Genomic DNA, 26,956 nt, shown 5'->3' with positions numbered 1-26,956 from the left:
ATCAGGGGTCAAAGGAGCAGATTAATCCTAAACAGAGGCAAGGCAGCTGCAGATTGCAAGGTTTTTTCCTTCCAATTACAGTTTTTCTTTTTAAGAGGATTACTGGCAGCCTGTTTATTTATCTTTTCTTCATTTTTGGAATTCAATACAGTCTATTGGCTGTGATTTTAGGGTAAGAAATGGCAACAAAACAAGAACGTGAGCAGTGGCTAAAGGTTACTGAAGAGTTCCCGATCCGAGTCTTTATCCAAGCAAGGTTTATAAAGGTCTGTGACCCCATGTAATCCCTCCAGACATGAGTGTAATGGTTCCAGGGTACTGGGAGAGAGGCGGACCTGTGGGTTTTCAACGCCAGCGACTGACTGTATTTACAGTGGAGGAAGTGAGAGCGTCTCAGCCAGCTCGCTGCCACGCGCCGCCGCTCCCTCGCCTTCTTCAAAGCGCTCGCTATGAGCTGTTTTTCCCAGCAAACTTCAAAGCCTCCCTCCCACAAATGGCGGCGGAAAATACCAGCAATAAGTCAACATGACCGAAGGTTGCTAGCTCTCACCGCGCTGCAGAATCTTGCACGTGTACGTGTACTCGCTCCTCTCCCCCCCCCACTCTCTTGGGGAAACACGCGTTCGACGTCAACGGATGCAAGAAAAGTCATATTTATGTTGTGGCAGACGCTGCTGGTACGCTTTTATTTTAGATGAATGCTTTCAAGTGCTGTGATTCACCACATCTACTCATTCATTCAAATAGAAGCAACAAAAGAAAAAAAAACAAAAAAAAAAAAAACACAAAAGGAAGGGCCGGAAGCTGCATCTACAAAGGAACATTTCTTCCCAGGTGAGTTAGCAGCAATCCTTTTGATGTGCCTCTTGGCAACACAGAACAATGACCTTATTGCAATGATCCCTCTGAAAACACAGCCTCAGTGGGTGGTTTAGGACACTCAGAGGCTCTTTGTCGCAAATGTGTGTCATTTCCAGCTCACGGCAATAAATACCCACGTCTGAAAGCCTGAATGGGCAATTCGCAATGAAATGCTGCACTTGGACAATGTATTCAAATTGATTTCAGACAATGGATGGAGCTGTGCAGCCAAACGTCCCTTTGACTGGTAAAAGGGGCATTCCTTCTTTTTCATTTTCCTCTTTGCATTCAAGCCAATCAGCAATTACACCCCTGTACCCATGAGCCTAAGATTACCCTTCATTTATTCATTCATTCATTCAAAGCCATTTAAATTATTGTTACATCCAACATTGTCACCGTTCTCAGATCACGAGAAGCACAACACTGATTAATTTTGTATTCATTTGGTAAATACTCACCCATCAAAAAGGTTGCACGACTCCACACAGGTGCGCCCTCGTCTGAAGAACCGGCAGGACAGACACTGGTCTGGCCCCGGGCCCCAGCATCCATCATCGGAACACATGCGGTCACACACCATTCTCTGCAGCGCTGTAATGAAAACAGAGGCAAACGTGTACATACTGTAAATCAGTGGTGCTCAAACTTTTTTTTGGCTCAAGCTCCCCCTTTCTTTAACGTTTGAATCCAAGTCCCCCCTTTGAATTACGGTCATCTCCCACCTGATGTGGGACCAAGACTGACTCCTGAATTTTCAGTTCATGTTCTAAACAAGATAATTTCTATCATCATTTTGGGGGTATGCTACGACGCTAGATTACCTCTTATCGCGCTAACTTCCAGGATTTAATCAGTGTCTGCTGTCCTAAGCGCGCCAACGTTGTCCGGTGCTCCACGGCACCATGGTAACTTAGGCTGAACGACTAACCTGGTCAGCACCAGATTATGTTCTGGCTACGATCTTAGTGAGTACTAAAGCCCCGCCTCCTGACCAATCAGTTCTCTTAGAAAACGACCTGCCCACCCATTGTTAGAATATCCTGGTTGGTGCAGATCTGACAGCCGCGTTTAGGAAAGAAAAATTATTACTACAGTGAAACAATGTGCTCTCATCCCAGTGTGTGTGTGATAAATAGGTCTACTAGAATAGCAAAATGTGTGTGCTGTAATAAAGTTTAACTGATTAGAGCGCTGTCCGTTTATCATCCAATGGATTAATGTAATAAATAATCTCACGCTTTTACGCATTCACAGAGTCGGCAATTTTGATTGGTCAGACGCTGCAATCTCCACCCCTTTTACGCGCACGTATTGAGGCTGAAAACACTTGGCTAAAATTAGCATGTTGTTATCAACCTTCGTAGGACAGCTTCCCTCTGACAGGCAATGTTTGGCTAGTTGAAGCCTGCTAACGGAGATGAATCCAGGATATAATTATCTAACTTTGTAGCATACCCCATTTGTGTTTTTTTTGTGTTATTTTGTTGTTGTTTGTCTGTTATTTTTATCATTCAGTATAATTGTCCCTTACTTTGTGTGTTTCTCTGTTATTTTTGTGTATTTTGTAGTGATCTTGTGTATTTTTCTCTCATTTAGTGTGTCTTTGTTGATGCTTTATGTGCGAGAAAAAAATCCAACTGGCCCGTTTGGAGTTGGCTTTTTACAAAATGTGGAATAACAAGGGAGGGAAGAAACAGAACTTTTTCAACGTTGTCCCTCTAAATGAGGCTAAATGAATGTCTATCACTGTAGCAAAATCATTATAAAGTGAATTTTTTAACGTTGTGTGTGTGTGTGTGTGAGATAATTGTGTGTTTTCTGCTGACAAAGCGTCCCGACTGATGTGGGTGATGATGTGCTGGTGTCGCTGAGGGACAGCCAGCTGTGTTAGCTCTGATTAGTATTCATCACTCCATCTATGTGGCCCTCTCCTCCCTCCAGAGTGGAGCGGTGCCTGATGCAGTCGCTGGCAGATCGAGGGTAGAATAGAGCCTAATGAAGATGCCTGTGTAAGGTCCCACCGATCGATCACAAAGACTCACACAACACACTCATTAACCGTCCAATGATATCAAGCGCAGGCAGACGGCAGCAAGGCTAAAGGAAGTGGGCTCTGACCATGCTAATTGTCTATTGACCCATCAGTGCTTGAGTTCATGAAATATGTTTGATTTAAACTCCAACTTTGGGAGTATAAAGTTTCCGTTTCAACAATTTAGACCAGAGAACGGCCACTGTTATCACAGCAGGGGACACAAATATGTGATTTTCTGAGTCTGAACCGAGGGCCACTTTATAAACATTCATGTTAGCATTTAGATTAATGACTAATCTGAGCAGTAATACCGGAACAAACATAATATTTGTCATTTTGTGCATTTCTGTTGTCATTTCTTGTATATTTGGAGTCTTTTTGTTAACTTTGGGAAACATTTTGGATATTTTTCTTTCATTTTGTGTGTATTATCATTGAGCTTTTCACCCACTTTACCAGAACAAAAAATAAAACAAAAACATCTTCTTAGGATATAAATGAATATCAAACGCTCATTATCTAGTGATCAGATCCTGAAGCAGGTTTGTGATGCAATAATAATTATAACAATAAGAGAAATATTAGTGATGATAATAATAAATGATTATTATTAAAAATATTGAAAAAATTATTATCAAAAATATAAAATAAATAAAATAAATAAAATGAAAAATAAAATAAATAAAATAAATAAAATAAATAAAATAAATAAAATAAATAAAATAAATAAAATCACGGCGGTTCCCACCACCACGTGATCTACTTACTGCATTCATTCTGATCGCGGTTGTTACGGATGAAGGCTTTTTGGTTGTTGGTTCTGAACAGCGACGTCCAATTGACCGTGTTGTAAAAGCACAGGCGGCTGTTGTTCAGAACGTAGACGTTCCCGGCACTGATCTCATCCAGCGACTGGAACTGCAGGGAGGAGATCCAACGCTGCTTCAGGATCAAAAGGGAAATGCCACCTCCGCTGAAAAAGAGGAAGAAAGAGAGAGGAGACATTACAGAGAGGGAATAAAATAAGAAATAAGTGAATTCAGAGAAAGAAGAAACTCAGAGTTAAGTGGAGGGTTTAAAAACTGTGAGACATTAGAAGGATATTAAAAGATATTAAGGTGGAAATGTCTGAACAGCCTGTTTTAGACAAATAGGATTAAGGAGAGGAAGAAAAAATAAAAACCCAGACAGACGAAGGGGACAAAGTCGTGGACACAAAGTCAGAGAGACATTGATAAAAAGCTAAAAAAGGCCAACAAATCCTTCTGGAATACGTGGTGATTTACGGAATGTTTTTTTTTTTTGTTTATTTACTTTTACCACCACTTTTCTAAAGTCAAACAAAGTAATTTGAATTTGAATAAAATGCTGATGCGTAACTGGACCTATAATGACCACACATACCTGTACAGAGTTCTGCCACCGATGGTTGATAAGCTGGAGAAAACACTCAGATCAGTCATGTTCTCAGGCCAGGACTGGATGTTCAGGTAACCTACGAACAGAAATCAGATGTATCAAATATGATGTAATCATATGACCTCATGAAATATACTTTAGAGTTGTTTTACTTTTTGCACAGACATTCACAAGTACATTTTCTACCTGTAAATGCACAATAATTATAAATAAACACATTTGAAACAATGCATCATATCATATATTGTATTGTGACGTTAAGGTGTATGGTTTAAATGGTTAAAAAGCAAGGAGAAATGGGCTAATTTTATTGCAGTGGAGGCCACAAAAATTTGATCGTCTGATTTGAGGATCACATTATCAAAATTCATGTGAGGTGTTTAGACTAAAGACTAGTCTGAGCATTATTACAGAAAAGAACAGAGTTTTATGTGAACTTTTCAGTAATTTTTGGTGTATTTGTCTTTTTTGTGTATTTCAGTTTTTACCATGCCTGTTTTTACCTTAGTGCATTTTCTATTTGTGTTTTTATTAAATTTTTTCTGTCGTTCTGTGCATTTTTGGAACCGTTTTGTGCGTTTCAGCTGTTACTCATAATTTTTTGTTGACATTAGTGCATTTTCTAGTTTTTTGTATGTTTTTGGAACAGTTTTGTCTGTTTTGGGAGTTATTTTGTGTTTTTGGAACAGTTTTGTGTGTTTTGGGAGTTATTTTGTGTGTTTTTGGAACAGTTTTGTGTGTTTTGGGAGTTATTTTGTGTGTTTTTGGAACAGTTTTGTCTGTTTTGGGAGTTATTTTGTGTTTTTGGAACAGTTTTGTGTGTTTTGGGAGTTATTTTGTGTGTTTTTGGAACAGTTTTGTGTGTGTTGGGAGTTATTTTGTGTGTTTTTGGAACGGTTTTGTCTGTTTTGGGAGTTATTTTGTGTGTGCATGGTTTTATATTCATTCCAACTTCTTAAATCATACTTTTTTGGGGGGATTTGTTTTGGGGGCTGCTGAAGATACTCATTAGCAGAGCCATGCGACACTCAGTTTATGAAGAAGCTGCAACAGAAACTGGATGAATGGACAAAAGTAACATTGTGCTCCATTAACCAACAAAGCATGCAAGTCCAAGTCCAGGATTTCCATTCAGTTGTGTAATTGTGCTTTAAAATATTAGTTGTCGAGAGTACGGAGAAGCTGTCTTTAAATAATGCACTACTTACTGCTGCACACGTCTGTTTTTCAGTGAGGTGAAAGGTTGGCAGAAGAAAAGAAGGAATACATTCTCCAGCGTAGGTGATTATGACTCAAAAGAATCATTAGCAAAGGAATTAGGGCTTTTTGTTCCCACTGTGGAGATCTAAATACATGCTTGAACTGCTTGACCTCTTGATTTCAAGCAGAAACCCATTATTTACTGGAACATGTGCACAAAGAACTGACTAAAAGGCCGGGATTTATTATTCCACGTGTTTGTACAATTGCACTATCTTTTAGTAACTGATTATATAAAAGTAGCATATTTAGGAATGGCATTAAAACTGGAAAAGGCAGGAAAAAAGAGGCATTGCTCTTTCTTAGTGCTTAGGGTTTCATTATTAAAATGCAGTTTCACTCCATTAGCTGTTCAGGCCAACGGCAAGTCGCAGTGCTGCTCGTCCCTTACGGAGCTTACCAGCTAATGAAGTACACATAAAAGAATGCATACACTGGAGACACAATAGGCCAGACATAGGCAACTGGTGGCCACCAAAGTAAAGGTACAAACTTAAAAATACACAAAACAAAAGCAAGAATACATTTAAAAAAACAAGAATTCCAACATTGCAGGAAAATACAGAAAACACTCCAAAAAGACACAAACCTACAACAAAAATGAACAAAACGACAACAGTAATACACAAAAATATCCAGAAAATATATAAAATTACAAAATACACAAAAAGACAAGAAAAACACAAAAAATTACTCTGCAAACCCACAGTACTAACAAACAAGCAAAACAACAACACAAATACACAATATGACTCCAAAAAACATGTTTTACAGGAAAAATACAGTACAAGATAACAGAAAATCACAGAAAATAATCCAAAAACACATAAAACTACAAAATGACAACAGTAATATTCAAAATTACTCAGAAAATGTATAAAATTACAGCTGCAAACCCACAGTACTCACAAACAAGCAAAAAGACGACAGAATACCCATAAAATTTAATCTAAAAAACACAAAATGACAGCACAAATACACAATATGACTCCAAAAAACATGTATTTTCAAAAAAATACACTAAAGGACTACAGAAATGCACGAAATGCTTCATAACGAGCAAAACAACAAACAAACATACACAGAATGAGAGAAAAACACACAAAATTACTATAAAAACTCTTTGTTCTTTCCTGTATTAATGCTCATTATTCTAAATGCTGACATGAATGTTGATCATGTGACCCTCTGATCAAACAAACACATTTTTGTGGCCCCCGCTGTGATAAAAATTGCCTACCTCTGCTATAGGCAAACGCAGCCAGGCGTTTTATATCTAATATCTAATTCCAGGGTGAACCAGTCTCACCTGTGATCTCCTTCACAGTGCGGAACACGTTGAGACGCTCAGGGTCCAGCGGTCCGATACCGTGGTACATGTCCCTGCAGGTGGGGGGGAGGGGTGGGGGCACAGTGACATATATGCAGACCTTTACATGAACCAGTTCTAAAATGCACATTCTGTAAACTCAAAGGATTCACAGAGACAGAAATATTTAACCTAAATCTCTATACTGAATGAAACCACATAAAAATGTCATTTATCAGACCAAACCGACTCATGGCTCAGCAAACCGTCAGACTCAACGGCCTCAGTCCGTAAAACACGACATGGCGTCTTATTTTGAAGGAACCGGAAGTACACATGAAGTCAATTGAAAAGCTGTTCTTTCCTTTCTTCTTATAAAAGTTAAGATATATGAAATACAATTTTATTTCAAACAAATGCAATACTACGAAAAACAATATTACAATAGACTTACAAAAGATTTGACGCAGATATCTTCCCTCCAGAAAAGAAAAACAAACAACAAACACAAAACAACAACAATTACATATATCACTGCATACACATACTTTGTGTTCAAAAAGGGAGTGGGTGGAAGTATAGACGTATTAGTCCCACTCCTTTTCCTACATTACAGTTACAAATAATTAATTTTTTCATATCTTCATATAATTTCAATTATGGTACGTATGCCAAAAAAAAAAACATATACACTTTCAAAATTTCTTAATATTTGTACACTTTTTAATTTCTATTAGTAAACTGTTACACTATCATATTCCACACAGGGATATATAAAAGCTTTTCCTTGTTAATTTATTCTATTTCTCTCATTTATTCTTTGCCTTAAATACATCTTGAAGAGTTCGAAAAAACAACTAATTCTGCAGATTTAAGGAACTTTGACTTATGGAACAATGACTTTTTATGATCTAAATATCTGGCGTTATGTATATAGCTCTTTTGAAGTTTTACTATTGATTGTAAATTTGTTTTGTAATAATTTCCCCAAACTTCTGTGTAGTATGTGATATTATGGCAGTAACAGTGAATAGTAAATAATATACAGTGATCCAGCATCGCTCTACTGACGTATCTCAACGTATTGTTTAATTAATAAATACATAGTTAATTAAAACAATGTATCTTAACCTTTAAAAATAACAGCTTTTAACGTAATCCCGTATCAGAAGCAGCACATATTGATGATGTCATGTGTATTTCTGGTTTCTTCAAAATACAACGTCACGTCGCGTTTTACATCGAGTCTGACGACTTTTATTTTGAAGCCTGGAGTCATGTCATTTTATTTGACAGAGGTTTTCCTGAGACGTGAGGACGTCCCAAAACGTTCCACCGTACCAGAGTTATGACAGTGTCATCGCTTTCAAAATAAAAGAAGGACCTCCTACCCTTTAATTCCAGTGATGAGGAAGATCAGGTTGCCGTTGATCTTGGTGCAGTTGACGAATCTGTCAATGTTGCTGGCGTCTACGGTTTGGGCTGCTTGTAGACTGCCTGTCCCGATGCCGTCACACACTGACAAAACAAACACATTTTTTAGTTACATTAAAGTTCAACTAAATAAATCAAGATGGGATCTAATTTGTCTGTTTAGACTCTGATGGAACTAAGTTGTGTTCTCGGGTCGTGGCCTCTCTCCATGCCCCGGGTTTCATTTGATGAAAGTATGGGTCCATCCGCAGCCAATTCCTCTCCATAATGAATTCATTAAAGCTGCATTAATTACACCGGCAGCCTACTGCGAGCCAAGCATTTCACACAGAGGCGGGGGAAATGATGTATACGGTTGGCATTAAGTGGTGTAACCAGTTTTTGATAGTGATTTATACCGGCCAATTCCATATCTGAAATGTTAATTTGTTATCATTTCCCACAGTTCCTTGGGCTATCCCTCATTAACCCACCCCCTGCTTTGTGGCGATGTAATCAGGGGATTAACCAATCAATGGATACCACAACACATACTTGGAGCCTGGGGGGGAAACACAATTGGCTGGTGGTGGAGGAGACGGGCCAGATGAGTTTCCTCCGAGGAGGGAATATGATGAAGGGGCTAATCCGTGCTATTGAACTGAAGTAATGCTGTGGAATATCACATTAGACACTTCAGCCATTTAGCTGATGCTCCTGTCACTAAATGACTCGTAATTACTGAACAGGTGAGAGTGGTTTTTCATAATGAGAGCGTTTCATGTTAATTAACAAGTAAACTCTAGTGGGAGGAGTCTTGTGACCTTTGCTTATGCTGTGCTTGACTTGTGAATTCCCAGGAGTGATGAAATGCAAAACCCATAGTGTGGTTTGAAGCCACAAAATGCAACACAAACCAAAAGCTTGTTGCATGTTCTCCCTGTGTTTGTGAGACTTTCAGTGGGTTCTTTGGTTTTCTCCTCTTAAGTTTCCAGTTTGAACAGTGGTACATTAAAGTCCCTTAACCCTCCTATTATCCTCAAACGTAACCGTTTCCAGGACTACCTCGATAAATATATTCTTCTCTATGTAAAAGGTTGAAATTGCAGCTCGAGAGCACTCCGTTTGTTGACATTTTCGTGCATTGCATTGTGGGATGTGGAATCCCGTCGACGAATGCAAAGAGGTGTTTTTCCGTCATTCTTCGCCAGACAAGGAGTGCAGGGATTAGCTTGACACCATTTTTATTCTACTTTGTTCCCAATATTCCCTGTGATATCAGAATGAAGTCAAAACACTTCTATGCATTCGTCTGACAAGTAACGAAGTACAAATACTTTGTTACTGTACCAACCCAGTCTCACTCCCAACTCGTCACACAGACGTTCCGGAACGACCCTTTAACGTAAGTATTTGACGCACGGGGTACCCTCTTGGCGTTCATTTTCAACGCTGAAGGTTTGTTAGCTGCTTTTCACCGCAACTTTTCAAAATAAGACTTCTACCCCTAACCCTAACCATAAGTTATGGGTACATTTCTCACTAGAAATGTAATAACAATTGTAAAGCCACAATCTATCTTGAACAAAGGCAAGGGCCGACCCTTGGCGTCACTATGTGACACCAAGGATGTCAATATGTGGCGAGTTGGGAGTGAGAATGTGTTGACTGTACTTAAATAGTTTTGCTGGTATCTGTACTTTACTTGAGTATTTTTTACTTTTACTCCTTACTTTTTTAAACAAATATCTGTAGTTTCTACTCCTTACATTTAAAAAATGAGCTTGTTGCATTTACTTTTATATAAAAAGACGAAACATTAAGTTTGAGCTTTTTTTCCCGTTAGGCAGGTCTCTTGGTTCATTAGTTAATATTTTCAAGTTTTTCCAAAATGTTAAACTGAAAGCTGCTCTGCATGGGTTTTATTGAGCATTTGCACTTTTTTTTTTTATTGATTCGTTTTATTTACAAATTTTATTCATTATGAGTGCTAAATTATCACTTGCTTAGTCTTATTATTGACGGGACATTTGTTTTACTTTTTTACTTAAATACATTTAATAGCAGGTGCTTTTTTTACTTTTACTCAACTAAGGGAGCAACTTCAACACTTTTTACTCGAGTCATTTTTTTATTCAAGTATCTATACTTTTACTGAAGTACTGACGACTCGTACTTTTGCCACCTCTGGCGACACCACATCCCACAATGCAATGTGTGAAGTAATGGAGCCAAAAACAGACTTCTGAGCAGTAATTTCAACCTTTTACATCTTTTTTTCAAGCAAATCATTTATTTATCTTCAGCACCTTTAAAAAGAGGTTGAACAAATTGCCTGTAGGAGTTAACGGGTTAATGCTTTTCTGTCCATAATGTCTCCTATATGCTTTATATCTATAGATCTTGCCCTATCTGTGTGATGCAGTCACTCTGTGGCCCAGTAAGCAATAAAATGCATCGTCACACAGTTTCATCAAAGCTGCTCTGCAGAGAGGAGTTACTGAAACGCCTCCTGCTCTGAGTCCCATCAGACAAAAAAAAAAAAAAAAAAAAAAAAAATGAGGTTTGGTTTATGAGAAGATAACTCCACCCAACACGACTCTTTGAAACATGCTGCACCTTTGGGACAGATGTCGGTACATGGAATGCACATTTTGATCCGGTTCTCCTCCACTTCCATCTTGTTGCTGGGACACGCTCTGACACAGGAGCTGTGGTCCACCACAAAGTTGTCTGCGAAAAACATGAAGCAAAAGTTAGCGCTGTTAAAGTCACAGAATTTGTGTAACCTTTGTTCTTTGGTTATTCAGTTTTAAAACCAAATCAAAATAACAAAAACAGTGTGGTTATTTTGTTTTACTGACTTAAAACCTAAACGGAAATACAGAAAAATCAAAAACCAGATTAGCAGCGTTTTTCTGTCTTTTTTTTATGTTTGTGAGATATTTACGGGGTAATTACAGTGAGAACTGAAGTCTGCTGCACCTGGTTTCCTTCTCCAGGTCCTGGACCAGGTCCACACACACACACACACACATAATAGGACTGTTTACGATGTTTTCATTACAGTTCAAATAGTATCCAGATAAACTGGTGACTGACTATCGACTGTGAGGCTGGTGTGAGGAACAATAGATGTTGGAATTTCTACAATTTGACACTTTTGCAAAAACAATTACAGCTTTTTTGAGGGCAGTAAAAATATATATTTTTGCATGTTATAATACCGCTAGCCACTAACGGCAGCCGTCAACACACACGGACGTTGATCACCAGGATATTCATAACACCACCTATGGTTCCTTTAGCACAAATTGTGTGTGCTTTTCGTAACATCCATTTTTAATTTGGATTTATTTATGCATTAATAATGTTTCAATTCACCAGTTCATCAGTAATGTGACTCATGAGTTGGTCCTTTTCTTCTTCAGTAGTAGAAGTCCGCCCTCCTGTGTGTCCCCTCTGTGTGGTGAGATTAAAACATGAAGCTTTCGTCCTAGTTTCCTTTAAAAATCCAAATATGACACAAACAGAGCAAGATTTGATTTTAAAACAGAAAAACGCTGCTTGTCTGGTTCAAAATACCTACACTTTTTATATGTTTTTTTGATTTGGTTTTAAAACAGAATAACCAGAGAACAAAGGGTACACGGATTTCACAGCATTTAATTCAATGAAACCATAAAATCTGCTTTTTTTGCCGCTTTAATGTGGAGAAATTGATTACATTTCCAACCATCTGAATAACAATCAGCACTAATGCTCTCTGGGGATGATATTCAGGAATGACTATGAATCAAATTAGTGCTTGGTAACTAACAACAGTGCCAGAGTCTGCCCAGTGTATGCTCATTTGACAATCAGTGGATCTCGAACATGCAATATGCTTGGCATTTGACGCATGATCACTGAATTAGCGTTGCTCTTTGGACGCTGGTTCCGTAAAGGGAAAAACTAAAATTAGCTTTTCAGCAGCCACAGGCGAAGACAGATGGTAAATCTCTGAGCCAATGAAGACACACAATTCATTTATGTCTGTGTGATTCATCTCAACTTCAATTCATAGTCTGGGGTTTGACTTTAGAACAAAATGAGGATAAATACCCCTTAGGTTGACTCATTCCTATAAACACAATGTATCTTTATTACGTGCGTTAATTGAATTATAACCACAATTGAATTTGGATCCGGAACCTCCCACATTTTGACCGGCACTTATTTCATTGATACCAGCACCTCAATCAAACAAAAAAAAGACTTTTTTGCTGTTTTGATTACATTTTGAAGTATTAAATTTGGACCGATTTGTCTTTTATTGAGTTGAAATCACTGGAAATTTCGTTGAACATACAGAATTGAATGTAAAAACTGAGCACGAGTGAGGAAGAGGTGAAAGTCAGGTCATGCCCCCACACTACGTCTAAAGTATGATTTTGCGCAAAAATAGTTTCTCTATCAGCTTGAAAGACGGTTGAAAATGGCTAAAAGTTGAATTTAAAGAGCTTTTTTAAGCCAATAAGTGAAGCTAAGCCTGTGGTTTAGAAGTCCAAGTTTGTTTTTGTGGAAATCGCGGAAAAGAGCAGCAGCAGTTAGTGTAGCGAGTAGCAACAATGCTAATAAAGGAGAACAAGATGAGCTAACATTGGCTTATGAAAGACAAGGCAGGCCTTGGATGTGAAATATGTTAAAAGGTTTTTAGGATACAAAGTTCTCCATGGCTGTTTTAATAAATAAAAGGTAAACACGTATTTTATTTTCATTTTCTGCTGTGCTGCTGATTCATTAGGAGTCATGGTCTTGTGTTATACGTGTAAATATTTCTATATTTGTGGGTTTTTGTGTTCTGAAAGTTTAGTATCAATTGTGGCTAAATTAGCTGTGATTTTGCGCTGTCGTTGGTGCTGAAACTGGCAGATTTGACATCTGTTACATTGTCTGTGCTTCTTTAACGCTGATTCATCATTCTTTTATTAAACATTTAGGTTAAATACTTGTTTGACGTGATATGATTGGCTTACTTAGTTAACAAAAGGCGAATTAAAAAAAAAGTTTATTGAGTGACATTTTTGTCTCTCTCTGGCGTTTGAGGATTTACAGATTAAGCAGAGATTTGAACTACTTACGGGGACATTTCTTGACGCAGAAGGCTCCATAGGTGTACTTGGCTTTGGGGTTGTGCTCCAGTTGGAAAGAGGTGTAGACGAACGGCTGTGGGCACTGGGTCACGCACGCCCCGCTGTCATTGAAGTTGGTGCAAGCCTGCGAATCGGACACAAGTGCAGTGAGCGACCTGTGGTGGGCTGATGTGAGGAGGACGAGGAGGCGGCACTGGGGTTTCCTCGTATAAGTCACTGAGTGAGAGTATTACAGCAGCATTTCATTTTTATGTGGCGCGTCAGTGTGCCAGTCGTGCAGCTGTCCCTTGTCTCTTTGGACGCCAAATGGGAGAAAAATTGGAGCCATTGATCCACGGCGATGATGTTAATGTTGAAATGTTTTCCCATTAAACTCTTATACGTTATGTCGTCCACAGACTGAAATGAAAGTAATTGGACTGAATGAGCTTTTGTGTGAATTACACCAGCAATATCATCCCGATGTGTGTGTGTGTGTGTGTGTGTGTGTGTGTGTGTGTGTGTGTGTGTATGCCTTTGCAAAAAGGACAAACTCAAAGGAGATGAGAGCAGTGAATAACCAATCTGCTCTAAAAGGAACGCTGCTGTAGCAGACTTAAAACCCTGTAATATGATCAACTATTTATCAGCCGCTAAACAAATTGGATCACTTTCAGGTGGGGAGGATGAAGAACAGGTGGTGTATTGACAGATGTGTGCGATGCGGAGAAAAGAAAGAGTCGGGGAATCACTGCAGCTTTGTGGAAATACCAAAAAACGCTGTAACAATAAAACAATCACATTAGAATATAAATATGGACATACCTTCGGCGCTTAAGCTTTCACTTTGCGCTAACGTCCAAGCATTTACTATTCATTGGGACACTTAAAGCTCATAGAGACCCCCCCCCAAAAAAAAACAAAACAAAAAAGATTGAAAAGGTTTGTGTAACGTTAGGGTTTGTAGCGTACACACAATCACAATGTGCCGCGGAGTGTTGTGAACCCTGAATGCAGCAGACGTATTGTGCGAGGCTGGAACTATAAAGCATCAATCAAACAAAGTTTATCCGTCTTTGTTTTCAGCTCAGCAGCTCCTGGAACAATAAATGTTTGAAGAGTTTGAAATCCGAGGCGCCCATTGTTCTTTTAAGCTGTGAACTCCTAAGTGTTGCTTTTGTCTGGAGGGAAATCACTGCTCATCTTTTACTATTGGCTCCCAACGTGTGTTTGATACAACGTCTAATGTAATGTATAGGCTTTTCTAAAACTCTGATCTAAAGAGTGGGACTAACGGACAATCACATTTACTATATGAGCTATTGTTTCCACTTAAACACATGAGATTGAGGTGAAAATGAAGACATTGCCTTGTGGTTACACCCATACGCAGAGTTTGTGGGAGGTCAGAGGGAATTCTTTTTTTTTTTTTTACAGTTTTCCCATATTCATTGGAAATAATACAAATCTTAATATAATGTATATCAGGGGTCAGCAACTTTTTTCACAGCGGGGGCCACAAAAATGTGTTTGTTTGATCAGAGGGTCACATGATCAACATTCATGTTAGCATTTACAATAATGAGCGATCTAAGCATTAATACAGGATGAAACAAAGAGTTTTTATAGTGACTGTTTTTTTTTCTGTCATTCTGTGTACGTTTGTTGTTGTCTTGCTCGTTGTGAGGCATTTTGTAATTTTTTGTGTTTTCTTTCTTTGTGTGTACTTTTGTTGTCATTTTCTGTAATTTCGTATATTTTCGGAGTCATTTTGTGTATTACTGTTGTCATTACTGTTGTCATTTTGTTCATTTTTGTTGTAGTTTTGTGTGTATTTTCTGTGAGTATTTTCTGTGTTTTTCTCTCGTCTTTTACTGTATTTTTCTGGAATCTTTGTATTTTTTAATTTATTTGGTGTATTTTTCTGTCATTTTGTACATTTACTTTGGGGGCCGCATAAAATTAGATCGAGCGCCACATGTGGCCCCAGGGCCACCAGTTGCCTATGTCTGATGTACATGATATAAAAATATTTGTAGTGCCATAAAACACAGTGACTGTACAAAATATATATGAAATAACTTGTTGTACTTTTAAAAATACAAGTTTTTTTTGACGATCGAGTCGTGTGACCATCGACGACTTCTGTTTTGCTCAATTCTTCTTCACAATGTAAATGGTGAAGCGACACTGCACCCAGCAGTTCATGTATGGTACTGCAGCATTAAACGACACGTTGATGCAAATTTTTTTAGTCAACATTATCAATTATGTTACTAATAATTTTTGCATTATTGTATATGTTACACACTCTCGACGGTCTATATATTTAAATATATTTTATATTTTGCTCCCCCCCGGCAACAATCTCAAACTCCACCTATGGTTCCACCAAGACAAATTCCTTGTACTGTCCTTAAAACTGTACATGGCCATTAAAAACATTTCTGATTCTGACCTTAGATCTACATCAACACAAGATATTATATATACAATGTTTCGCAATCTTCAACAGTTTGCGTCGGGGTTGGGGTCAATTACATTTTTCAGTTACAATTACGTTTTCAATTATCCATGTTCAAATACAACTCAAAAATAATTACGGTGACCAGCATTTTTTACACTTAAAATTAAGTTACACTTGTTTTTTTTTTATCCCCAGAAAGTCAATTACAATGAAGTTCTCAATTAATAAAGTTCAATTACAATTGATCACAATTACTGAGTCTGAAATAAATAACCTAATAAAAGTTGTGTTAGCATTCTATTAGCATCTCTTATGCTAACAGGTCCTAAATCAGCTGTAAAATACATTAAATAATATACATCTATCATCTAATTTATTTCCTATCTATTGATTACCTTGTTAAGTTTCATAATCAATGAAAATATAGGTTTTAATGTTTTTAGTGTGGGCGTCTGAGCCTTTTTTGTGCCTGTATACCCCTAGATTTAATGATTTTTTTTTTTAAACAATAAAATGTGGGAAAGCTTGATATGAAACATTCTAATAATTGTTAACTAAATAGAACTGTAACATGGTTCCACAGTTTTGCGTGAAATTAAAACATTTTTAAAGAATTTTCATGGCAATTATAATTAGAAAGTCAACTATCAAAACTCAATTACAATTTCATTACGATAACAACAGATTTTTACCATCATAATTACAACGTTGTGCGTTCAATGTCCTTTTTACATGTTGGTATATTAAAAACCAAAAGTCTTCAGTGGTTCTAAAGTTATGGCTGCCTGGTGTACGTATGAACCACATGTTTTGTTGACAGCTGCTGTTCTCACAGAAGCAACAAAGTTAAAGAAGAAAGAAAGAAGGGAAAGCACAGGACAGGTAAGAAGTCAGCGTGAGTGATATCAGACGTACGAAGCAGTCTGTGTCCTTGGGGCCCGAGCAGCCGCCGGCGCATTCGCGGTGGCAGCAGTCGCTGACGTAGGGCCCGAAGCATCGCCCGTCACACTGCTCTGCGCACACCGTTTTTGTTACTGTGTGGGAAAAGCAGAGAGACTGAGATGTAAAGGCGACACACAGACACAAGCACAAACAAGGTCAGGAGACAAGGCAACAACACCCCAGCTTCCACCTTACTTTCAGTGGATAAACAAACCTATTTCCATGTAGAATTCATTAAGGATTACATTGGCAAAAGTCTGATCACTTACTGATTTAAAGGGGCAGTATTGTGAATAATTCACTTCCGAATGGTTTTGCTACAGTGATTTGCATCCCTTTATTCTCATTCAGAGGGACAAAGGTGAAAAAGTTCTGTTTCCTCCCTCCCTTGTTATTCCACATTTTGTAAAAATTCAGTTCCAAAGGGGAGAGTTGGATTTTTCTTGCGTTGTCACAACGCGGAAACTCCTCCTCCTCCTGACAATTCCTTGCCTATATAAGGATGTGATCTCCTCCCTCTCAAACTCCCTCACAGCTAAAACAAAAATATAAAAAAATATAGAATATACATTATACTTTACTGTCATATAAGTAAAGCGACATACACGAAATGTGACATCTAATTGTGGGCAGCCACAGTGTAGCGCCCAGGGAGCAGTTCCACTTTTAGTAGCCGTTATACCGCCTCGTATTGCCTTTTGTGACACAATGCCATTCAGCAATTGGACAAATTAACAAATGGTTATCACCTTAAATGGACTATTCCTGTGGTTAGAATAGGTGTGAATGACAAGAAAGCGACGTAGCAGCTCTGGTGAGTGTTTGAAACATCTGAAACAGCTGACTGACTCCCCTGCTGCTGCTGCTGTGATAAACACACACTTGGAGCAGTGTTTGTCTGACTCACAATCACAATAGTCACTTAAATATTCATGTGTTTTACTGTAATATGCAGTATTTTGGCTGAAAACAACAATAAGAGTGTGGATAGCAACAGAAAATCGTGATGGTGATCACTGATCTGCCTCTCAGAACAAAGGCATGAAGTCTGCGCCTACAGACACGCCCACTTATGAATATGCATGAAGGCCCCAAAACAGCCCATTTTTAAAAGCGTCATTAAAGTGACTTTTCAGAAAACAGGTGAGTTTGGGAAAATAAACCTCAAATACTACATTGTTGGGGTTCTTAGAACAAATGGAGTCATGTCACAGTCATGTCTCTCCCAGGCACAACACTAAGTTTGGGAGCAGGATGTTTAAAAAGTCTGAAATCAGTTTCCACAGCAACTGATCCTCTGGTTTAACATATCACTCTTTGCACAGTCGGCGTTTTCAGCCAAGAAAACCAATTGGCCAAAGATTTGGTCCAACTGTGCTGCTTCCCAGAAAGCCTAGCTCCACTCATTGCCAGGCCAACTTTCACCAAACATTGACTTCTCTTTTCCGGATTTTATTGTGGAAGTAGCCTGTGGAATTTAGTGTGATTGTGTGTATGGGTGGCTCTGCAATCGAATTTCTTAGAATTAAATCATTTTTTTTTACTGCATTTTAGTTGAACTAGATTTATATTTCACAAAGTAAAAGCATAGAAATAGTTGTTTAAAAAAAAATCAAAACAACACAATGTTAAAGAATAATAATTACAAAAAAAAAAAAAAAAAAAAAAAACAATTTTATGTTTTCAGAAATTACAGGCAACCCCATTTAAAATCCAGGCGACCCCACACGGAGTCCCAACCCCAAGGTTGAAAAACACAGATTTAGTGGTTCCTGAATAGATTTATTTTTATATTTCCGGTCATATCACGCCTGGGGTGGGACCAAGACTGACAATTTATTTATCTGTCAAGTACCCACTGTAGTGTCATCATGTACCCCTAGGGTTACACGTACCCCATTTTGAGAAACACAGGCATAAAAAGTCTGATACAGTATAAAGAAAGCAGAACGCTAACATAAGTATAAAAAAAAAATGTGTTGAGGTATTACAGACTATTATAGATTACCTTTAAGCAAACGGTGAAACAGAAAGGAGGTCATTGTTTTCATCTAACAGCTGAATAAACTTAAAATTTGCAGACTGAAATACAGCTTCATTCTGTTTACAGGCTAATAAACATCATAAAGTTGGACTAAACATGCTTAAAAAGGTTAATTTATTGAACAATTGTGATTAATTTGAAATTGTATGCGGAATATTACATCGCAAGAGCGATGTAAGCCACAATGCTAAAGCCTCAGCCACTTGTTTACCAAAAAATAACTGGAAATGTATGGAATGGTCTTGTTCATCACAGCACATTAAAAACACACTTCAAATGAAGCCTTGCATTCATTTTCAATCACAAGATAACATGATCACTCGTTCATTTGTTACACGAGTGACAGATTTTAAACAGCATTATTGGCAGAATTGGACATATTTGTCAGTTTGTCACACTTTATAGTCAATAAATCATCCGTTTTCAGGTGAAAAATAGCATGCAAATGTGTGACATTGACCCAAAACATGCATGTGATGCATTTCTGTGTCATGTTGGGGTCACATTTTAACTGAAGCGAGAGAAAGATTCCTTATCCATGTGGGATTGATTTTCACATTTCAGAACATGAATTCCATATTTTCCATCTGTTTATAGAAGCTTTATATACATTCAGTACATGGAACAATTAAAATGCATACGGCTGAGCATGAACCCAGCAAGAAAACAGACAACTCCACATTGTTGAATAAAATTTGGCTTATGAATTCCAACAGGCATTGAACTCCATCAGTTGAGCATCAAATCCAATATTGATACATCTTTGGAAAATAAAAAAAAAATTCATATTTGTGTTTAGTTTAGTATAAAAGTCTAAATCTAGTCTGTGCGCAGAGCAAAGTTGACCAAAAAAGGGTCTTTTTCGACTTCAATCAATTTAAAAAACACACGCAATTCTGAGTGACCTGTAGTTTTGCTCGCTTTTTATTGAGATAGTGTAATGAAGCCTTACTCATGTTTTCGCCCCCTAGTTGTTGGCTGACAACTGATTAGATATGCAGCAGAGCCTGCGTTTTAAAAGTAAAAAACGCCAGCGTTTAATTGTGCAGCCCGACTTCAGTGTGAGTGTTTTCCTGTGTTTGCGTGCATGCATACTTACGTGTCTGACACTGATTCTCCTGATGGCCCCAGCAGCGGCCGTTACAGGAGCGGTGGCATCGCCTGCCTGCAGAAAGCACACACAAACAAGCCCCCTGATTCACACAACTGCTCTGCAACACACACCTAATTGTTACCTCCCCCATAAACCCTTAAAACTTCTCCCGCCAGTGACATTGACGGATCTGTCCAATCTCTTCCCTTCATCCAACAATAGCAGCGCTGACTTGTGGCCTGTGCGGAGTGGAGATGTGAAAGACGAGGCTTCCTCCTTCCTGTCATGTGTCTCGCTGGTAAAGTGGGAGCTGACAGTGCTCACGGCCCTCGCCTGCCACTGGCCCATCATCAAGCTTTAATTGACTATGGGTTAATTACAGAGTAAGTGGAATGATGCAGCCGTTTGTCACCAGGCTCTCTTCAACCACTCCCACTGTGGGGTTGTTAATGTTAAATACCAACTACAGGGCCTGCTAAATTTAACTCCCACACGCTTGTCATTTTTGGCTCCACCTCCTCTGTTTTTTTACGCCTTCCTCCAACATCAGTGCCATCATATCAACAGGATAGTAAATGAATGTCTATTTCCTGCATCTCACTGCACACCAGCTTGTGTTTTTGCTCAGTGAATAGAGAAAGGTCATTGCACATTCATCAAAGGAACTTAATTTACCCCTACTGTCTACATCTTTATTCACCGTTGTGTCCCTAATGTTCAGGCTGACATGTTTAGATAAGGACATCTCCTTGTCTTGCCATTAAAAAAAAGTAAAAGGTTCATCTATAAATGTGAAGGAAAAGTTTCAGCAAGTCTGCCTTGAACTCCGCTCATCTTACAAAGTGTTTCCTTCGGCTAATAATGCCTGTTATGTACAAAATTGCAGCAAGCTCAAGGACTGTGGGAACACAGGAGGGAGGGAGGGAGGGAGGGAGGGAAAGGAGTGGGGGGTGGGGGGGTACACCCAGGGAAGTGGCCAGCTTCAAACTAGCTGTCACATTCGCTGAGATTTAAAAAGAGTGCAACAGACAGCAGCTCCATGGGCCTGGCAGTAGAACTGCTAGTCTACTAGGACACTAAAAAGGTTCACACGTTGATCAAACACTGTGTGATTTTGCTGCCAATGACCAGCGCCCACTGCTGGTAGTGAATCAGTGCAAGGGGTGCCATCAGATTAAACAAACAGTTTCATGGGTTAGGTTTTGGCCAGTTTCCTTAAAACCTCTTCAACCCCAACGGACCCGCCGGTGGGGGCGGCTCCAGCTTCCGTGATTCTCACGCGTCTTGGTGTCGTAAAGAATGAATGAACTCACACATTATATACCTTTCCGTAATCCTAAGAAACAATAGAAGCTAAAACTGTAGCCAATGCACATTCAGAACAAAAGACCACAGCACACACACCAGGACATTATGTTCAAAGAGGGAAAAGTCGACAACTCGGCAAACTTTGCCTTTTTTCAACTGCTGTGAGTCACAAAATAAAAAAAACCAAAGCTCAATAACAAGAGCCTATGTAAAATTACAGGCCGAGGTGAATCCAATGATATACAGGCTCGGTATGTTACGTACATACCAAAACAAAGCCACAAAATTAGAAAATACACAGTGGAAAAAGACAGCAATGATGACAAATGGTGTCTTACCTTTGTTGTTTCTTAGCAAATGTGCATAAAACTGCATAATTAGAAAAATCCAAATCGTGTAGTCAGATAAAAACTGCCATTACATGCATCTGAGCATTTCTCAGTCGACAAACCTGTCCAATGAGCGCTTAGTGCTCGTGAGTAAAATGGCCGGTCCTTCCTTTACCCTGATTGGCCAGGGCTAAATCCCACCCTCTTAGTGTTTGATATCATCAATTTCTACAAGTTCTGAGCTTTGCAACACTGTGTCAATAATTCTGCTCAGTCAAAGCATTGAAACATAGCCCTGTGTAAGGCCACTAAAAAGTGAAATCAAAAACAGCATACTCCTGGCACCGTAAAGACCTGAAATGGATCTGTGTTTATCAAATTGCAAAACTTAGTGGTCAAACATAAAACTAACAATCAATTTGACTGACATACTGTATTATAATTACAAAGTTGTTTCCAAACTTGTGGAAAATGTCGGCAGAGTTGTGGCAAAGTGGGCTCATTGTTATATTAATTATTATCATCAAACTTGCTGCAGCTGATATCCATACATTAGTTAAATTATTTCTGCTTTTATAGCCTTCAATAATGATAATTGGCTTAATATTTTATGTATATCTCTTGTTTTTCTGGGGGCAGTCTACAGATTTCTGTATTTAAGACATGATTTATTGTCACTCAGTATCATATATTTCCAAAATGTCACATCATCTGTAACCACTAAGGGTCCTACTTCAATCTGAACAAAAATTTGTTATGGGTATGTGATTACAACTTACAGCCCAGATTGCTATTGTTGGACGGTACCACCAGCAGCTCCGCCTGGGGGTTCTTGATGATGTCGCGCCAGTGGATTGTGTCGGCATGACACAGGAACTTGTTCTGGTCCACATAAACTCCACCATTTAGTATCTCTGCACAAACCGAAAGAAAATAAAACAAAGAAGGCAAAGTATGAGTATGAGTACGCAACCATTGATAAGCAGCACATGCACACAGTGGCAGAAAATCAATACCTCAAGGTTAAATCTTATTCTGCCTTTGTCTCCAAGCACAATGCAGCGGAAAGATGTCCGGAATTGCAATGGAGCATGACGATAAGTGCTATTGACAAATGCACACAGTGATCCGCTGCCATGTTGGTAGTTTCAAACAGAACAAACAGTCAAGGTGGAAACCCTGCATCTACTAAAGAAGCAATACATTCAAATGTCACATGACTTTCCTTGGCTCTCCATGGGCCTGAATGCTCAAACTGCAACAGGGAATTCTGGGAATGACAGCTTTTGTGGCCTTCTTCACTTCTGTGTGTAATAGCACCAGAGACAATGGTTAGCTCCTCATCCACATTTGCCTAATAACAAAAATATGTTTTTTTTCAAGGACCGGTGGCCTTAACAGATGCCAGAGTATGGAGAGCTATAATGAATTCTGATCCCTCTCCCGGTTACTAATCCAGGTTTTGGGTATAGATACAGAATGAAATGATGCAGTGGTAATCCCCCCCTATTCTCCTGAACCGTGACCCACGGTGGAAGAGAAACAACAGACCCCACCAGTGTCTTTTCTCTCAGCTGACTGTATAATTCAACCTAGTTGGAGGGATTTAGATACAATCACCTTGCATCCCTGTCTCCTTGAATATAAAGTACAGTGGGATTCCATAAAGGAGCTTGTCATAATAAATGAAATTTAATATCCAATAGTAACAATGTGGTTCAGATTAGAACGGGATTATCTGAAGGTAAAGGAGGGCATATAGTCTCTTCAAGCAGATTACCAACAGCGTATGAGTCACGCAGACAAATCAGTAGCCTGAGAAACTGGCTCGGGAAGCTAATCATTACAATCCGACACCCTGATTAAGGAAGTGGGCCTTGGTAGAGACGGGCACATTTATTCAAAGCCCTCTTGTAGGTGACATAGCGCTGTGTCTGCTGCTGAATGGCCTACAGCCGTAGCTACATGTAATCATGTTTCTGTCACAATAGACCATTTATCAGCGCACTGCTTTTCATTCAGAGGTGTTGGGTGAATAAAGTGACAAGCTGCGGCTCAGTCAAATAACATCTGGACTGCAAAATCAGCGCGCTTTGAACGAGTCAAGGACTTAATGACCATTTATTACCAAAGTATCTTCGAAATTGAACTTTAAATGTTTCATGACAGCCTTTGCTACAGGCGTTGACGTGGCAGAACCTGAATCCTCTTGACGTGCCACCAGGCACATAACGAGCAAAGTTACAAGAAGAAAAACAAACAATTGCAATTGATTTTAAATGAAATACCTTATCTAGCTACGGTCACTGGGTTCACACCGTCGTAGCATCAAATCCTGACCTGTAGCCAGCTTTAGCATCATCGTCTGAAGTACATTGTGACATTAGCCCACAATGCTAGCTGTGCTAACCTTGAATGTTACAGGTAGAGCTGCACAATTCATCGAATTTTGATCTATATTTGCAATTAAAATATGAGCTCAGCGGCAGCTTTGAGTAATGTGGTGGATTTATGAGGATTAATATGGATATGGATTAATGAGAGCCATGCGCTGTAATTGTTTCCAATGAGTTGCATTTCGTGAAAGCACTCTGTAATAATAGTGTATTTATTCTGTTAACCCTTGGTACATTTTAAATTCTTTAATTTTTTTTGCTTCATTTTGCACAGTGAACTGTTCATACAGTATGTTGTTATTTTTTAGTAGTACGAAAGAATTACAGATTTCTCCTTAACATTGGTGGTATTAAAGAAAAAAAACTTGTGATTAAAATATGGTATATTAATAATGTTTTAGGTATTAACAAAGAAAACCACTCGTATGTGCAAATAAAAGACCTGGGTTAATTTAATGTAGAATAAGCTTCCCCTTTACTATTATTTTATTATTAAATTCAAGGAGATGACGCTCACGTGGACTAAAAATCAATTTTTCTATAGTGAATTAAACTTTTTCCACCTTGACAAGGATGACCCGTACATTTACAAAGACGTGGATTTCTATAATATGAGAAGCCATTCTACGACATGTTCGCAAAGGCTCATTTAGACGCCATTTTCTAAACAATGACAATAACACTTTTTGCAAACAGTTTGATTGACAGCTGCATCTATTCAGGACAGAAAGGATTCATCATATTACTAACATCTTATTCCCTCACCATGCATGCTTTTTTCATGATGTAGTGTTGAATTCTATGAACACGGACGTTAAGAGCAGTAAGACAAAGAACAACTAGAAAAACAGAATGTTTAAACCTGTAATAGAAATTCATGAAGGTTACTTCATACTGTAGCTGCAGAGCTCATCAAGTACTTTGAGTAGCAGTTAAAGTGCTAGAATAAAAATGGTCAGCATACATAATGAGGCCGTGAACTAAAAGCAAACAGAAAAACACACTTGAGATTAAATTCACGCTGCGTCTCGGTTTAGACATGTTTGGTAACATAGTTTGGTTAAAGACAACGCGTCAAATGGATTTAAAGACAATTGATACAACTTATGTTGAAATATTGGCAGGTTTATTATTTTAAACAGGCCCGACCCTGTCCAATGTTCTATTATTTATGTACAGCTCAGTCTAAAATTGGATAATGGAAAGTATTCTAAATTAGGAGCTTGGTTGTTTCCACCTGAATTAACGTATTTTGACTAAATATTCTAATATAACATTTTGTATCTGTAATGTGTGAAGTACAGTACAATTTTTAGTAAACATTTATTTTCCATTATTTTATAAATATTGCAAAGTCAACTGTGGCTCTTTCTTTTTTGATGTAAACAAAATAAAGCCTAAATAGCTATATATATATATTTTTTAAAGGTGACTTAATCAACCTTAATATAAGTACACACAATGAAAAAAGTCAATAAACTCAACTTAAAGGATTACTAAACCCAAATTGCGAATGTTGATGCCCACATTTAAAGAGATAACGCAATTTTGAAGGTTACATTTTGAACTTTAATTACATTTGTTATACAAAAAGGGCAAAAAAGTGTTATTATTCAGTTTTAGACCAATCATATAAAGCAGTGTTTCTCAAATGGGGGTATGTGCTCCCCTAGAGGTATGCGATGGCACTACGGGGGGTACTTGAGAGAGGAAAATTAACAAATGAAAGCTTTCATAATATAAAGTTTTATAATGTTTATTTTTAGTTAAAATCTATAATCATATATAGTAAATATTACCAGCAACTCGCAAAACAAACAAAAACACACAAAATATGATAATAATATACTGAATAATAAATAGAACAGAAACAACAACAAAATACACAAAATGACACCAAAAATACACACACTAAGAGAGAAAAATACTCACTATTACCATCAACACACAAAACGTTAAAAGTCACATTAACTCATTGACTTCCAAAGACGTCTAAGACGTTAACTGTGTTTTTTGGCCGGGGTTGCTAGGAGACAGTGTGACGAAGCTCTCCTGTGAATATCTAACTTGTACCATAATGTAATGACCAACTGGTGACATGTACGTGGCAGCAGCGCACCTTTGGATGAGAGATCACCCATGATGAGCAGAGCTCAGAGGGAGAGGAAAGGAATTTACGAGACAGAAAATGGCGCTACGAGAGTTGATGCTGAAGTTCCCACCAGCGTACACCTGACCAGAGCATGTGTAGAACTAAGTGGACCATTGAGAGTGTGGCGATGGTGAAAGAAAACGATAAAAAAAACGGGGCAAGCGGTGACACTTGGCATGTCCGGGAGAAGGAGGAAGTTGCGTGTGTGCAGACTGACGCGGGAGAGACACCAAAATGCAGTAAGAAATCCATTCAATTCTGACATTGATAGCGCAATAATAATAATTTTGCCATCAAAAGGCCGGTCTCAGTGTTGTTTTTTGTAGTTTTATAGAAGGAAACCAATGTTGAGGTGTCCCTAAACCAAACAAAAAAAATTGCTTCAAAGTCACTAATAGATTTTTTCAGAAAAATACGTTCTTCTCAGCTTTTTGTCACAAACTGGTGATTTGTGTGTAACTTGTCTCTATTCAACTGCTGATTACAAAAGAACTAAACAATTTTTTATTTTATTTTTCTGATGAAACTAAAGAGTCTAATCTTTCAGAATTTCAGATTGTCATAGTAGAAAATATTCTGTGGGTCTTAAAAAAAAAAAAAAATGAGTTAAATGAGAGGAAAAATACACAAGATCACCACAAAATACACAAAAATAACAGAGAAACATACAAAACGACACCAAACACACACACACACACAGAGAATAATTTAAATAATACCAACAATACACAATAACGACATACTGAATAATAACAAGAACAAACAACAAATTGCACGAAATGATGACATAAATTATCTTTATTAGATGTTC

The 26,956-nt window shown here is 38.2% G+C and overlaps 1 protein-coding gene across 6 annotated transcripts in view; it reads right to left on the bottom strand.

The window, feature by feature from the left end:
* LOC114475571 (receptor tyrosine-protein kinase erbB-4-like) overlaps positions 1-26,956 on the bottom strand; it is a 344,779-nt gene that overhangs the window by 106,531 nt on the left and 211,292 nt on the right. For all 6 annotated transcript variants that reach the window (XM_028466507.1, XM_028466546.1, XM_028466518.1 and 3 more), the window contains 10 exons: positions 22,377-22,511; positions 19,967-20,032; positions 16,797-16,915; positions 13,424-13,559; positions 10,920-11,033; positions 8,279-8,405; positions 6,888-6,961; positions 4,304-4,394; positions 3,667-3,872; positions 1,323-1,455 (listed from right to left, as the gene is read on the bottom strand). In XM_028466507.1, the coding sequence (XP_028322308.1) occupies positions 1,323-1,455; positions 3,667-3,872; positions 4,304-4,394; positions 6,888-6,961; positions 8,279-8,405; positions 10,920-11,033; positions 13,424-13,559; positions 16,797-16,915; positions 19,967-20,032; positions 22,377-22,511 (1,201 nt within the window). The remainder of the gene's footprint in view (positions 1-1,322; positions 1,456-3,666; positions 3,873-4,303; positions 4,395-6,887; positions 6,962-8,278; positions 8,406-10,919; positions 11,034-13,423; positions 13,560-16,796; positions 16,916-19,966; positions 20,033-22,376; positions 22,512-26,956) is intronic.

Source organism: Gouania willdenowi, chromosome 2, assembly GCF_900634775.1.
Source record: "Gouania willdenowi chromosome 2, fGouWil2.1, whole genome shotgun sequence".
NCBI lineage: Eukaryota > Metazoa > Chordata > Actinopteri > Blenniiformes > Gobiesocidae > Gouania > Gouania willdenowi.
This window is presented reverse-complemented; position numbering and strand designations above follow the sequence as displayed.